At 48.9% G+C, this 16,607-nt stretch overlaps 1 protein-coding gene across 3 annotated transcripts in view; it reads left to right on the top strand.

The window, feature by feature from the left end:
• The window catches only part of TSTD2 (thiosulfate sulfurtransferase like domain containing 2), a 46,728-nt gene that overhangs the window by 13,332 nt on the left and 16,789 nt on the right, over positions 1 to 16,607 (top strand). For all 3 annotated transcript variants that reach the window (XM_054031744.1, XM_054031743.1, XM_054031745.1), the window contains exons 7-10: positions 3,991 to 4,109; positions 4,761 to 4,919; positions 13,048 to 13,186; positions 15,328 to 15,553. In XM_054031744.1, the coding sequence (XP_053887719.1) occupies positions 3,991 to 4,109; positions 4,761 to 4,919; positions 13,048 to 13,186; positions 15,328 to 15,553 (643 nt within the window). The remainder of the gene's footprint in view (positions 1 to 3,990; positions 4,110 to 4,760; positions 4,920 to 13,047; positions 13,187 to 15,327; positions 15,554 to 16,607) is intronic.

The raw sequence follows: 16,607 nt of genomic DNA, 5'->3' as shown, positions 1-16,607 counted from the left end.
TGTAGACTTCACGTATCAATATGATCTTCTATTTTGTGCTGTCTTTACCACAAGCTGATTAGTGCAAATTATGGCCCCACTCCTGCACTGGGATCTTCTAGCCGAGGCCCCTGTGTGACATTACCCAGGGTACAATCTGGACTGTTAAACTGCATCCTCAGTTCTCCAACCTGGGGTGCTTTTTACACTGCCTGGCTGAGAGAACAACCACTCCCGGTCTGCCCACACACAGCCTCCAGCATGTAAATTACTCCCAGCTATACTGTATGAGTCCCATGGCCAGCCACTCTTGGATTGTACTGCAGGGCAACAGCAGAAAACTCCCAGTCCCAGACTTTCCCCCAGAAATGTGCATCTTGTACTGCCCAGCTCCCTCCTGCACAACACAAGCTCATATAAAGTCCATCATTTTATTAATAGAAAATGATTTGCACAAATCCTGTTACCTCACATGGAGTTTCCCAAGCACTTCAATCCAAGCACACTGGTTTAGATGAAACAGTAAAACAAATGTATTAACGACAGAAAGAGAGGTGTTAAGCAATTACAAGTAATGAGGCGTGAAAGTCAAAATTGATAAGGAAATAAAAGGTAAAACACAAACTAACACCCAACTTAACAAGCTAAGTGAATTCAAAGCAAAAGTCTCTCTCCTCACCGGTTATACCAGCCTTGCTGGCTGAATTCCTCTCAGCCAGGATCTCTCCCCAGTCCAGTGATGCTTCCTTCATCCTTCAAGTGTTGTCAATGCCATGACTAGAGATGAAGGGAGACATCTTTGAGGGCATCTGTCCCCCATTCTTATCCCTTCCTTTTCTTGGAGAATCCTCTCCAGCTGGGGTTCAGGAGACAGGAAGTCTGTAGGGATGGGAACGTCCAGCTGTTTCTTTTCCAAGATGTAAATTTCTTGCTCACACCCTTTTTCCTGCCCCAAAATGGCTGCTTTCCCAGATGATGGTCCATTTGATTTCATTGACACCTGGCTGAGACGTCACTTTGCCTTTTGTCTCTGAGGAATTGCTTTGTGGCTACTTTCCCAGATTTGAAATATGTCTTCGTAATATCATATAGCAGAATCTTATAACTTTACATGCAATGTTGCCACATATATTTTACCATAACAATAAAGATCAACAAATTATGAGTTTTCAGATATCAAAGGGGTAGCTGTGTTAGTCTGGATCTGTAAAAGCAGCAAAGAGTCCTGTGGCACCTTATAGACTAACAGACGTATTGGAGCATGAGCTTTCGTGGGTGAATACCCACTTCTTTGGATGCATCCAAAGAAGTGGGTATTCACCCACGAAAGCTCATGCTCCAATATGTCTGTTAGTCTATAAGGTGCCACAGGACTCTTTGCTGAGTTTTCAGATGATACCTTACAAGACATAGTTTGTACATAATTTATCATAGTCTTGAAAATGAGGTGGACATAGGGCTACAGACTGTCACACTCTGTACCTGCGGCGAGGGACAGTGAAAGAAATGGGACGCAAAAGAACATTTAGGTCCCGATCCTGCACCATGACTTGCTAATACAGCCCTATATGTCTGGTGTCCCTTGTTTATTTCACTGGGATTCTGCAGATCAGGGTCTGAATGTCCTACTGAGTTGCATTCGTTTCACTGGAGCTCTCCCTAGGTGCAGGAGTCTGTGCTAGAAGATCCCAGTGTAAGAGCAGGGCCACGGTTTACACTAATCAGCTTGAGGTAGCAGGAGCATGGAATAAACTTAACCTCTGTGTTTCCTGTTCTCCAGCAGTAGAAGAGTAGCTCACACAGGAAGTGTGTGGCAAAGTCAGGTAGTGCCTTAGCCAGTCCAGTACCTTAGGCACAGAACCATCCTTTTTCTTTCAGGGCAGGCTTCCCCCATTCGCTGCACAGGAGTTCCATCTTGTGCAGCAGCTATTTGGTACTTAATTGGTGTGTCTCAGCAGGGCCTGAAGTGGGTGTGCAGGAATCACACATAGAATATCAGGGTTGGAAGGGAGCTCAGGAGGTATCTAGTCCAACCCCCTGCTCAAAGCAGGACCAATCCCCAACTAAATCATCCCAGCCAGGGCTTTGTCAAGCCTAAGGAAGGAGATTTCACCACCTCCCTAGGTAACCCATTCCAGTGCTTCACTACCCTCCTAGTGAAAAAGTTTTCCTAATATCCAACCTAGACCCCCCCCCCACTGCAACTTGAGACCATTGCTCCTTGTTCTGTCATCTGCTGCCACTGAGAACAGTCTAGATCCATCCTCTTTGGAATCCCCTTTAAGGGAGTTGAAAGCAGCTATCAAATCCCCCCTCATTCTTCTCTTCTGCAGACTAAACAATCCCAGTTCCCTCAGCCTCTCCTCATAACTCATGTGCTCCAGCCCCCTAATCATTTTTGTTGCCCTCCGCTGGACTCTTTCCAATTTTTCCACATCCTTCTTGTAGTGTGTGGCCCAAAACTGGACACAGTACTCCAGATGAGGCCTCACCAATGTCAAATAGAGGGGAATGATCATGTCCCTCAATCTGCTAGCAATGCCCCTACTTATACAGCCCAAAATGCTGTTAAGCCTTCTTGGCAACAAGGGCATACTGTTGACTTGTATCCAGCTTCTTGTCCACTGTAACCCCTAGGTGCTTTTCTGCAGAACTGCTGCCTAGCCACTCGGTCCCTAGTCTGTAGCAGTGCATGGGATTCTTCCTTCCTAAGTGCAGGACTCTGCACTTGTCCTTGTTGAACCTCATTAGATTTCTTTTGGCCCAATCCTCTAATTTGTCTAGGTCCCTCTGTATCCTGTCCCTACCCTCCAGCGTATCTACCACTCTTCCCAGTTTAGTGTCATCTGCAAACTTGCTGAGGGTGCAATCCACGCCATCCTCCAGATCATTAATGAAGAAAATCGGCCCCAGGGCTGACCCTTGGGGCACTCTGCTTGATACCAGCTACCAACCCATGTAATGGGGGTCTGCCTCTGGGCCGCCTCCACCCCTCGGTTGGTGGAATTTTATCCCGGATGTTACAAGCCACCCGGAGAATGGTGTTCGTGGCATTCTTGCGACATGTCCGAAAAGCATAAGGCGCTGCCTGCGGACAATGGCCCCAGTAGTCGGTAGACTTGAATGACCATAAACATCTACATTACAAATGAAGCTACAGAGCTGCTCACTAAGCCAAGCCACTGATTGCTGAGCCAGCCTGATCTGCTTCATTCTCCAAGGCTGACAATGCAACACCTTTCATGAGCATGTGTGCTGCCCCCCAGGGTAGCTTTCTGTAAACATGGCATTGTTATCCAGTCTTTGGCGCCATTGGCAGGCGAGCCAGCCTGTTCCCTTAGATGTGACGGGGCCCTCTACAAAGACAAATGACCCCCAAGGGTGCTGTTGCTCGGAGATGCTGTGGAGAGCAGTGGAGTTCGTCTGGGCTTACATTGACATAATAGAGCAGCTTGGCTCTGCGTGAGCCACTTCTTGATACCTCCTCTAGGTCAGGCTCATTAGTGTAGAGGCGGCAGGTGGGGATACCTTTGTGCGACCTTTGTTCAGACCCTGCTGGCCCAGACCATTCAGGGCCTGATCCTCCCCAGCCCTGCACCTTGTGTCACCATTTACCCCCGGTGGAGTGAGTGTAAAAGGCCACCAGTCAGCAGGCCAGTGTTTTGCACACGAGGGGTGTAAATGACCGGGCAAGGCAGCAGAGGATCAGCACTGCTGTTCCACCCAGCCCACTCTAAGACAGATGACAGCTTGGCATCCTTTTTGCCCTTGACTCCTGCTGTGATGCATTTGTTCATTCACTGAGCCTGTGGAGTGATGTCACAGAGAAATGTGCCCAGTACGTTTGGGCTGAGACCAGCTGACATTTCAGCAGCGCTCACTTCCCAGAGAAGCTCATACACATGGGTCACTGCTGGGTTAGGGGGAGGCCAAGCGGAATTGCTCAGCTGGTCAGCATTTAAATCAGCTCAGCTTTTCAGAGCTTCTTTCGATGTGGTGTTTTATTTCTAGGAATCCATTTATCCCCTGAGGAATTTCATAAAGAAGTAGAAAAATATTTATCTCAGGCTCCTCAAGCACAAAGCGACACCATTTTACTGGACTGCAGGAACTTTTATGAAAGTAAAATAGTAAGTGCTGTGCATTTGCTCCCTGCGAGATGGTGGTGGTGGTGAGTGGGGGGATCATTTCACCCTGTCCGCATGTGTGGGTGATGTGACTGAGGGGAAGGGATTGCCATGCTACCTTGCAGCTCTCTCCTGGTGCCAGTTCACGAATGGTACATCGCCCCAAGCAGCAAAGGACCTGCCTGGCTTCTCAGGGCCATGCTGAGGGGTGGTCCTACAGCGCAGTGCACAGCACACTGTCCTGCAGCATGGAGCAGCATGTGTAGTCTGATGTGAAACAGACGGGGGACGCCAAAGCTTTAACAACAGAGAAAAGCCATTGAAATCTAGCTGAGCCAGCCAAAGCCCACCCTGCCTTGGCCATAGTGCAGCAGAGAGACATCCTGACCAAGTCCCCATCCTCCAGCCGCAGAGAGGAGCCTCGGTAGATCCCTTCACACTGGGGTGACAGGGTAGGATGTCTTGGCTATAGGACCAGATTCCAGATGCTGTGAGGCACAAAGGTATTTAGGCGCTTAACTAATTCCCATTGAAATCAGTGGAAGTTAGGTGCCTAAATACCCTTAGAGGAGCCAAAGTAGCTGCAGTGACCTGGAGGGTTCTCTCCCCTTTCTCCAGCGCTGTCGATCACACAGCCGTCTCTTCTTGTTACAGGGTCATTTCCAGGGCTGCCTGGCTCCAGACATCAGGAAGTTCAGCTACTTCCCCAGCTACGTAGACAACAATCTTGAGCTTTTTAAAAACAAGCGCGTATTGATGTACTGTACAGGAGGGATCCGCTGTGAGCGCGGCTCCGCCTACCTCAGGACCAAGGTGAGGGGCCATTCTGGGGGCACGTGGGTCAGGGTCTTGGGGCAGTCATTGCCCAGCCCGGGAAGGACTATATGGGGTGGCTTTTTCTGTTGCTGGTTGGTGAAGTTGTGTTCTATAGGGTGGATAGAGTGTCAGGCCCATCGTGTTTGTACGTCTGATGGGAATCAGAAGAAGGGCAGAAGGCTTGTGCCCAAAACACCCATTCCAGATTGGAGCCCCCTGTCCAATGAGAATCGCAATGGGGGGGCACCTCAATTTTCAGCCCCGCCCCACCTCTCCTTTTACAGTCTGACCTATGTAGAGCCTGGGTTTGTTGTGCAAGGAATGCTGGGTAACTCCATGTACTTCCTGCTTGGGTGGAGAGGCATGTCATATATACACATGCACCTCCTGCAGCTGAGGGCAGACTCAGGTACTTCCAGGATCCTGTTTTCTGGGAAGAGAAGCTTGAGGCCCAGGCTCAAAGTGTGGGTAACCTTCCCCCTTCCTGTTGTGTTGCTTTGTTCTCTTGGCCACAAATGTATATTCATATGCTTACACTGCCCTGTAACGGGGTCCCCTTGCCCCTGGAGCACCCCATGGCAGCCTGGTGCAGCGTCACAATTACGTCTAGGCCTCACTTTCCCCTATTGGGCTTTCAGTAGAATCATAGACTTTAAGGTCAGAAGAGACCATTATGATCATCTAGTCTGACCTCCTGCAGAACGCAGGCCACAGAATCTCACCCACTCACTCCTGTATCAAACCTGTGTCTGAGCCATTGAAGTCCTCAAATCGTGGTTTAAAGACTTCAGGTGCAGAGAATCTTCCAGCAAGTGACCTGTGCCCCACGCTGCAGAGGAAGGCGAAAAACCCCCAGGGCCTCTGCCAATCTGCCCTGGAGGAAAATTCCTTCCCGACCCCAAATATGGCGATCAGCTAAACCCTGAGCATGTGGGCAAGACTCACCAGCCAGACACCCAGGAAAGAATTCTCTGTAGTAACTCAGATCCCACCCTATATAGTGTCACATCACAGGCCATTGGGCATATTTACCGCTAATAATCAAAGATCAATTAATTGCCCAAATTAGTCTATCCCATCATACCTTCCCCTCCATAAATTTATCAAGCTTAGTCTTGAAGCCAGATGTCTTTTGCCCCCACTACTCCCCTTAGAAGGCTGTTCCAGAACTTCACTCCTCTAATGGTTAGAAACCTTTGTCTAATTTCAAGTCTAAACTTCCTGATAGCCAGTTTATATCCATTTGTTCTTGTGTCCATATTGGTACTGAGCTTAAATAATTCCTCTCCCTCCCTGGTATTTATTACTCTGATATATTTGTAGAGAGCAATCATATCTCCCCTCAGCCTTCTTTTGGTTAGGCTAAAGAAGCCAAGCTCTTTGAGTCTCCTTTCATAAGACAGGTTTTCCATTCCTCGAATCATCCTAGTAGCCCTTCTCTGCACGTGTTCCAGTTTGAATTCATCCTTCTTAAACATGGGAGACCAGAACTGCACACAGTGTTCCAGATGAGGTCTCACCAGTGCCTTGTATAACGGTACTAACACCTCCTTATCTCTATTGCAAATACCTCGCCTGATGCATCCCAAGACCACATTAGCTTTTTTCACGGCCATATCACATTGGCGGCTCATAGTCATCCTGTGATCAGCCATTACGCCGAGGTCCTTCTCCTCCTCTGTTACTTCCAACTGATGCGTCCCCAGCTTATAACAATAATTCTTGTTATTAATCCCTAAATGCATGACCTTGCACTTTTCACTATTAAATTTCATCCTATTACTATTACTCCAGTTTACAAGGTCATCCAGATCTTCCTGTATGATATCCCGGTCCTTCTCTGTATTGGCAATGCCTCCCAGCTTTGTGTCATCCGCAAACTTTATTAGCACATTCCCACTTTTTGTGCCAAGGTCAGTAATAAAAAGATTAAATAAGATTGGTCCCAAAACTGATCCCTGAGGAACTCCACTAGTAACCTCTTTTCAGCCTGACAGTTCACCTTTCAGTACGACTCGTTGTAGTCTCCCCTTTAACCAGTTCCTTATCCACCTTTCAATTTTCATATCGATCCACATCTTTTCCAATTTAGCTAATAATTTCCCATGTGGAACCATATTGAATGCCTTACTGAAATCGAGGTAAATTAGATCCACTGCGTTTCCTTTGTCTAAAAAATCTGTTACCTTCTCAAAGAAGGAGATCAGGTTGGTTTGGCACAACCACCTTTTGTAAAACCATGTTGTAATTTGTCCCAATTACCGTTGACCTCAATGTCCTTAACTACTTTCTCCTTCAAAATTTTTTCCAAAACCTTGCATACTACAGATGTCAAACTAAAGGCCTGTAGTTGCCCGGATCACCTTTTTTCCCTTTCTTAAAGATAAGAACTATGTTAGCAATTCTCCAGTCATACGGTACAACCTGAGTTTACAGATTCATTAAAAAATTTTTGCTAATAGGCTTGCAATTTCATATGCCAGTTCCTTTAATATTCTTGGATGAAGATTATCTGGGCCCCCCATTTAGTCCCATTAAGCTGTTCGAGTTTGGCTTCTACGTCGGATGTGGTAATATCTACCTCCATATCCTCATTCCCATTTGTCATCCTACCATTATCCCTAAGTTCCTCATTAGCCTCATTAAAGACTGAGGCAAAGTATTTGTTTAGATATTGGGACATGCCTAGATTATCCTTAACCTCCACTCCATCCTCCGTGTTTAGCGGTCCCACTTCTTCTTTCTTTGTTTTCTTCTTATTTATATGGCTATAGAGCCTTTTACTGTTGGTTGTAATTCCCTTTGCAAGGTCCAACTCTACATGACTTTTGGCCTTTCTCACTTTATCCCTACATGTTCTGACCTCAATAAGGTAGCTTTCCTTGCTGATCACTCCCATCTTCCATTCCTTGTAGGCTTTCTGCTTTTTCTTAATCACCTCTCTGAGATGCTTGCTCATCCAGCTTGGTCTACAACTCCCGCCTATGAATTTTTTCCCCTTTCTTGGGATGCAGGCTTCTGATAGTTTCTGCAACTTTGACTTGACGTAATTCCAGTCCTCCTCCACCTTTAGATCCCCAAGTTCTTCAATCCAATCCATTTCCCTAACTAATTTCCTTAATTTTTCAAAGTTAGCCCTTTTGAAATCCAAAACCCCTAGTCACAGATCTCTTTTTGTTTATCCTTCCATTTAGTTTAAACGGAATTAGCTCATGATCGCTCGAACCAAGGTTGTCCCCTACAACCATTTCTTCTAAGAGGTCTTCACTACTTACCAAAAACAAAGCTAAAATGGCATCCCCGCTTGTTGGTTCAGCAACTGCTTGGTGAAGGAATCCATCAGCTATCGCATCCAGGAAAATCTGAGTCCTATTATTATTACTAGCACTTGTCCTCCAGTCCATATCTGGAAAGTTAAAGTCTCCCATGATCACACAATTCCTATTAGTATTTACTTCATTAAAGAGGTCTCTATCCATATCCAAATCAGATCCCGGTGGTCTATAGCACACCCCAAGCACTATCCCAGGGGAGGATCTAGTAACTTTCTTCCTCAATGTGATTTTTGCCCAGACTCTCTTATCCATTCCATCCCTTCTTATTTCTTTACAGTCTACCTCATCATTGATATACAATGCTACTTCACCTCCTTTGCCTTTATTTCTGTCTTTCCTAAACAGCACATACCCTTCAATACCTGTACTCCAGTCATGACTACTATTCCACCATGTTTCTGTTATCCCTATAATATCCAGTTTCACTTCCTGCACCCAGTAACTCTAGTTCCTCCATTTTGTTACCTAGGCTCCTCGCATTGGTGTACAAACATCTTAATTTTTGCTGTTTGGCTTTGCTCACATTCTTTACCCGATTTAGGCAGAGACATTCTACCGCCAGTGTCACCTATTAGACTGGTATCTACACAACCCTTCCTCCTTACGTCCATTCTCATACCCACGGCTGTATCCTTTCTTACTTTGTTTTCTTCCTTCTCAATGTTAAATTCCAGCATGGAGATTACCTGGACATCTCCCTCCAATTTCTAGTTTAAAGCTCTCTTAATCAGTTGTGCCAGCCTCCATCCTAGAAGTCTATTTCCCTCTCTACTAATGTGAAGTCCATCCCGAGAGAACAGTCCTCTGTCCATGAATGCCTCCCAGTGGCCATACATCCCAAAGCCTTCCTTATCGCACCACTGCCTGAGCCATCTGTTGATCGTCATAATCTTGTCACACCTTTGTTGCCCTTCTCTAGGAACAGGCAGAATCCCACTGAAGATCACCTGAGCCTCGATTTCCTTAAGCGTCTTCCCCAGCCTGGCATAGTCTCCCTTGATACGTTCCAGCGAGAATCTAGCTGTATCATTCGTTCCCACATGAAGGATAATCAGTGGATTCTTTCCCGCTTCCGTTAGGGTCCACATCCCATATCTTAGCACCCAGCAGACAGCACACTCTTCTGTTCTCCGGATCAGCTCTAGTTACAGGCCTGTCTATTCTTCTCAGTAAGGAGTCCCCAATCACGTAGACCTGCCTTTTCCTGGTGACTGTGTGATTCTCTGGTCTATCCCCTGTTCCCTCTGGCTGCAAGTCCTCTCGATTCCTATTCACCCTTGCAATCCTCCGCAACCCATCCCGTATCCTCTTGGGGCTCATGTTTGGTGGTGTTATCTCCACTGACTCTTCCCCTCTTTTTATAGGACTAGCTGCTCTTCTCTTCTTCCTTGTCCTCTCGCCTTCAGCGACCACCTGCTGTGCCCCTTCTTCATTTTCCAACTCTGCAAACCTGTTTCTGAGCTCTATTTCTCCTTCACTAGCCCGTCTTTTCCTCTGCCTGGTTCTCTTAGTCATATGCTTCCACTGTCCACTTTCCTCACCCAGCAGTCTCCCCTCAGAGTTCTTTGGTCCTGCTTCCATCTGCAAGTCTGAGCTTTTCCATTCAGACTCCTCAGGTGTTTGCTCCATCATCTGCTCGAACCCCCTTCTAAACTCAACCAGAGTTTCCACCTGCATCTCCAATCCTTGGATCTTTTCTTCCATCAGCTCTATCAAGCAGCACTTCATGCAGACGAAACTCTTATCAGGTACCCCCTCCAGGATCATGTACATGCCACAGGTTCCACATCCAGTCATCTTCATTGTGTCTTCCACTGCTTGGGTCACTACCATTGCTGCCTCTGTATCTGTCATAGCCTTCTCACCTAAATCCTATGAATCTGGGAAACACAAACCAAAACACCACCACCCACAGCACAACAAACCCCCAATAAGCACCAAAACACTGCTAGAACACTGCACCCTCCCTCCACCTTCACTAGCCTGTCTGATCCTCTGCCTACCTCTGCATCTGAAGAACTGAGGTTTTTACCCACGAAAGCTTATGCCCAAATAAATCTGTTAGTCTTTAAGGTGCCACCAGACTCCTCGTTGTTTTTGTAGATGCAGACTAACATGGCTACTCCCTGATACTTGCCTGCCTCTCTTAGTCTTCCCCCAAACTCCCCCTGCAAACTCCCACTCAAACTCCCCTGTTTACAGCTCTGTTTGCTGGCTCCTGTGCCAGTCCAGTGAGGCTTATGTATCTTGAAGAATGCCCCTGCCGGGTCTAGTTTACGTAACCCAAAGGTGGAATATTACACAAACAGGCCTCCACCCCAGCATCCTCGCTGGATGGGGAAGGGGCTGTGTAAATCTTAGTCCATAAAATCCGCTTATGTCCAGGTCCTGTACCAGCGAGGCCCTCTGCACTCCGGAACTCTCTTCTGGAGCCAGGGTAGGGTCTCTCTCCTCTTGGGTCTAGGTCCCCCTAGAGGTCAAACCATAAACAAACTAGGGAAATGCAACCTAGATGGAGCTACTATAAGGTGGGTACAAAACTGGTTGGAAAACCATTCCCAGAGAGTAGTTACCAGTGGTTCACAGCCATGCTGGAAGGGCGTAACGAGTGGGGTCCTGCAGGGATCAGTTCTGGGTCCGGTTCTGTTTAATATCTTCATCAGTGATTAAGATAATGGCATACAGAGTACATTTATACAGTTTGCGGATGATACCAAGCTGGGAGGAGTTGCAAGTGCTTTGGAGGGTAGGATTAAAATTCAAAATGATCTGGAGAAATGGTCTGAAGGATACAGGATGAAATTCAATAAGGACAAATGCAAAGTACTCCACTTAGGAAGGAACAATCAGTTGCACACCTACAAGATGGGAAATGACTGCCTAGGAAGGAGTACTGCAGAAAGGGATCTGGGGGTCATAGTGGACCACAAGCTAAATATGAGTCAACAGTGTAACACCATTGCAAAAAAAGCAAACATCATTCTGGGATGTATTAGCAGGAGTATTGTAAGCAAGACACGAGAAGTAATCCTTCCGCTCTACTCCACACTGATTAGACCTCAACTGGAGTATTGTGTCCAGTTCCAGGCACCACATTTTAGGAAAGATGTGAACAAATTGGAGAAAGTCCAGAGAAGAGCAACAAACATGATTAAAGGTCTAGAAAACATGACCCATGAGGGAAGATTGGGGGGAAAAATGGGTTTGTTTATCTGGAAAAGAGAAGACTGAGAGGGGACGGGATACAGTTTTCAAGTACATAAAAGGTTGTTACAAGGAGGAGGGAGAAAAATTGTTGTTCTTCTCTGAGGATAGGACAAGTAGCAATGGGCTTAAATTGCAGCAAGGGAGGTTTAGGTTGGTCATTAGGAAAAACTTCCTGTCAGGGTGGTTAAGCACTGGAATAAATTGCCTAGGGAGATTGTGGAATCTCTATCATTGGAGATTTTTAAGAGCAGGTTGGACAAACCCCTGTCAGGAATGATCTAGATAATACTTAGTCCTGCCATGAGTGCAGGGGACCAGACTAGATGACCTCTCGAGGTCCCTTCCAGTCCTATGATTCTATGACAGCCCTTTCTCAGAAGAACATGTAATTCCTCTGATCTGGGGCTCCTGCTGCTTCCCGGTGAAGTCCTTCCGTTGGGATCAGGTTTCACTGAGACGTGGCATCCATCCTCCTTTTCAGAGCCTCTCCCACTCAGGAGCACGTTTCCTTTTCCGGTGACCCCCCTCACCAGCTCCCCTGAGAAACTTTCCCATTGAGAGCATTCTCTTTCTGTGTTCTGGGGACCGTTTCTCTTCCCCGAAGTCTATGTTGTCTAGGGAGAGCCCTCTGGGAGCAGCTGCCTAGCCAGCTCCCCTGAGGAGTTCATTCCCTGGGTACTTCCTGCCTGAGCCCACGCCATCCTTCATAAGGCCTAGGTTTTCCTTAACTGATTAACTACTGCCCAGCTGCTTAGGTTGTCTGTTATTCCCAGATGGGTCTGGGCTGGCTCCTCTTCAGCAGAGCCTGGCACAGGTAGGCTGGGAGCTGACTGCCTTCGGGGCCAGCTGCCCTGTGCCATGCGCTCATCACCCCAGTATCAGAGCACCTCACAGTCATAATCCTCACAAGACTCCTGGGAAGCTCTGAAGGCTTATCCTCTTTCACAGACAGGGAACTGCGGAACTAGATAGATTAAGTGACTGGCCTGAGGTGTCAGAATGGATCAGTGGCAGAGCTGGACATGGAGTCTAGATCTCCCAGGTCCTAGTCTAGCACCCCGTCCGCCTGACCAGCCTCCCTCTCTCACATCTCTATTCCTTATCCCCTGGCCAGAGAGAGCAAGAGATCAGTCCAGATAAACTTTCTCTGGAGATATGAGGCGTGATCCATTTACACCAGTGTAAACCCAGAGGAAATCCACTGAAGTCCCTAGAATTACACTGGTGTAAAACTGGTGTAAGTGATGGGCGAATCTGGCCCTAAGAGCTGTTACTGTATAATGCAGCGACCGTTCTTCAACCTAGTGTCCTCTTGGGCCTGGAGCTGGGCTGGATTTCCACAAACACCGTTCAGTAACCGCAGACGCAGTGACCCTTTGGCCCCGTGTCAATCAGCCACTATTCAATATTGGCAGCCACAGAAATACCCAGTAGGGACTCACCATGGGCACATGGGTCTTATGGCTGTCACCGGGATATTGCTCCTTTTCCTAGGCGTCTGGTTCCCTGTGCGTGCACTGGGCAGTCTGGCACAGCCTTCTGGGACAGCCTAAGCTAGGGTTCTGGTGCTTTGTTTTCAACAGGCTGCATGCAGGGAGGTTTACCAGCTCAAGGGTGGCATCCACAAGTACCTGGAAGAGTTTCCGGATGGGTTCTACCGGGGGAAGCTGTTTGTGTTTGACCAACGTTACACCATCTCTGCCAATGAAGATGTCATTGCAGGTAGGGCCATCACGTCTCAGATCACAGAATGAGAGCTGTCAGAGTCACCCCAGAGCCCTCTAGGACAGTGGCTCGCATACTGTGGCCTGGGGAGCACCCGCAGCAGAGAGCAGGCTGGGCTCAGGGGTGCTGGCCTTGCTGCCTTGTTTCCAGCTACTGAATTGCTTTAAGGACAGCTAAAAATCCATGGAATGCTGTAGAAGTGCAGGACTCACCCCTGCGGCGCCTCCTGCTGGTTGTCCTTGGGAATTAGTTCTCCCAGCCTTGGAGCGCCCTCTGCAGGCAAGTGATCCGCCTTGCCACTGGCCTCGTGTTCCTCCCAGGACCCGGTGCCCCTTTCTCTGGGTGCTGCCCCTGGCAGTACCCCCACAGTTCTGGGTCTCCCCCTCCTAGGGGAACCCCCACCCACTACCCCCACTTCGCCTCAGTCTTGGCTACTGCCCAGTCTCCATCTAGTCCCCATTCACTGGGGCAGACTGCAGTATCAGCCACTCATCACAGGCAAAGGGGTTCGGACCTGCTGCCTTGGCCTACCCCTGGGCTGCCTCCTGCAACTCAAATGCCCCTTTGGCCTTACCCTAGGCCCGCAGCCTGGGGCTTTCCTAGGCCGGAGCTCCCCAGCTCCCTTGGCCTTTCCCCAGCCCTGCTCCACTCTAGGCACTTAGTTAAGCTCCCTGCAGCCAGGCCCTGCTCCCTCTCAGACCAGAGAGAACCTGTCTGTCTGCCCCTGGCTTCCCTGCCTTTATAGGGCCAGCTGAGTCTGGGGCGTGGCCACAGCTGAGACTGCCTCTCAATCAGCCCAGCCTAAGGCTCCCAGCCCCAGCCCTCTCCAAGGGCTGGCTTTTAACCCTTTCAGGCCAGGAGCAGGTAACCATCCCGCTACAAATGCTTTCCTAATACGGCGTTTCTGACTGCCAATGGCCCAGGGATCTCTGTGATCAGGAGTGAGGGGGAGGTTGTCTGCACGCAGGGCTGGCAGGGCAGGGGCCACGAGATAATGTTTCTGTGACGTCATGGACAGCACAGCACACTGTCCCATGGGGAGGAGCCGCTAGTAATGTAGGTCGCTAGCACGACTAGCCCCTTGACACTGATCAAACCATTCTGAGCCAGCACAGCACTAGAGACCGAGCCACTATTTGGAGTCCACTAACCAGAAAACCTGGTAGCAACAGCCCACGGGGCACTTGGCTGTTCCTGGCTTTCAAGGCTTATGCAGCCCAGAGAATTGTATTTCACGCTAGTAAAAGTTGAAGATGGGTGAACACACCCTGGCTTTCCAGCTGGGCGGCGCTTCAGCTGTTCGGCTCCAGCTTGCTGGTGAGAGGTGACCAGCAAAGGACTTGGGCTAAGCTTGCCTGTGGCTTTTCTGCTACATCTGAAGAGGAGTCAGTGCTTTCTTATGCTCAGAGGATGGTGCTGCTGTCTCTGGATAGAGAACCACTTTGAGCTCAATCGCAGCTGACTCGACTTATTCATTTGCCATAAGTTGATCCATCTGGAAGGTGACCGGCGTAGTGCTGGGAATAAAATGTCCTTCTGAGGCCCTGGCCGTGCTCAAGAGGGACTGAAGGGGAAGCGGCACGGCTCAGTGAGCAGCTGCCCGCTGGACTAGTCAGGTTAGCTCCCAGCATTGCAGTGGAGTCTGGAGGAGAGCTGCTCAGTAAAAGACAAGTTGTGTGCTGGGTTGTTTAGGGATATGTAGCCTTAGGACTCTGTCCCCCAAAGCCTGAGAGCAGATTCCAAATGCAGCCCTACCATTCCTGTTTGCACACGAGAGCCACAGGGAGGCCCGGGCCACTGCCTAGGGACAGCCAGCTCCTGCGCATGGGGCCCTGGATGGCAGGAAGGAGTTTGCCTTAAGCTTGTTAGCATCGAAATCAAAGTAAAAAGCCCCTTTTGTGGGCAGGGGCTAGTTCTCATTCTGACGAGGAAGGGCAGGGAAGCAGGGTCAGAGTGAGACTGCAATACCCTGGAAGATGAAGGATCACCATTTGAATGAATTTTGGCAGCCCATTCAGCCCAGACTGCAGGACATTGTCAAGGCAGAGCTGGATTGCCTATCAGGAAAGCACAGTGCCCCAGTGCAAGTGGGATAAACAAGGCAGGATGGGTTTTAACTCCACTTCTCCTCTCCCCAGAATGCAGGTACTGCAGGACGCTCTGGGATCAGTACAAACTGTGCTCCAGCCTGCACTGCCGGCAGCTCGTCCTGACCTGCCCAAGCTGTCGAGCGAAGGGACTCACGGCTTGCTGCCCCGTTTGTCAGGAGAAAGGGCTCAAGCTGGCTTCAAACCCTTCTGGATGGATGGTCAAGGAGGAATGTGACTGCACGGACAGACGGCAGCGGGTCCCAGTCAAACACATGTAAGAGATGCACAGGAAAATGTTAGACATTCAATAATATACACTCACGTTCTAGGGCATGGGGCTTCCGAATGTGGGTGCCCACTTCCCAGTTATTTTCATTGGATTTGTACATTGAGACCCCTGAGGGGGCTTTGAATTGCTCAGCCCCAGTGTCTCTTTAGCATTTGACAGTGAACCATGAACTACCCCCTGGCCAAGTGTAAATTAATGGAGCATCAAACACCACAGTGGTGCTACAGGATTCCTCCCACTGCAGCAAAGTTACTGTTCTGCCTCCCACAATGTGATGGGCGCCAGGGAGAACTTGATGATTACAGCACTCAGATTCGGCCACTCACAACCAAGCAGGAGCCAGAAGGTGAAGGAACAAGCAAGGTCTGTGCTGGCTTTGCCAGCATCATTGAGCCATGTATATCCTGGGCCCACCCCACAGACTCTGCACGGGCTAGGGAGATGGAGGCAGCAGGTTTTTAATCACTGGGAACAGAAGCAGACTGTGGTTGAGGCTATTTTCCACATAAACACCAGCAGCCAGTCTTCTCTCCCTTCACCAGTGTAAGTCAGGCTAGCTACACAAGTCCCTGGGTTCACGCTAGCGACCAGCAGGTGTGAGACCAGACACTGGACCCACGACTTCATCAGAGCAAAAGCTGGCGACACTCAATGGCCATGTACAGCCTCAGGCATGTTCATCTGGTGGGGCATGTTGTGTGGGAAGAGGGAGAAGTATAACCCACTCGCTGCCCCTCTCTCGTGGCAGTCAGTGTCCATGTCCTACCATGCGGAAGGGAATTCACGTGACTGAGTTTTTAAATGTCCAAGATCCAGCCCTGAGCCCAGGACTTGCATTGTGCTGTGTGTGCTGCAGAAAACTGACACGGTTCTGAAATGCATTGAAATGCAGCCATTTGCTGAGGAAAGCACAGGGGCATGATGTAAATAGTAATGAGCACCGTAGGAGTGGTGGTGTGTGGAGTCCCCACGTGATTGTGTGCAATGGACACACGAGAGCCGTGCAGCCCGAGGGGGTTAAATGCATCTCCATGGACCC

This window comes from Malaclemys terrapin, chromosome 6 (genome assembly GCF_027887155.1).
Source record: "Malaclemys terrapin pileata isolate rMalTer1 chromosome 6, rMalTer1.hap1, whole genome shotgun sequence".
NCBI classification, from domain to species: Eukaryota; Metazoa; Chordata; order Testudines; family Emydidae; genus Malaclemys; species Malaclemys terrapin.
This window is presented reverse-complemented; position numbering and strand designations above follow the sequence as displayed.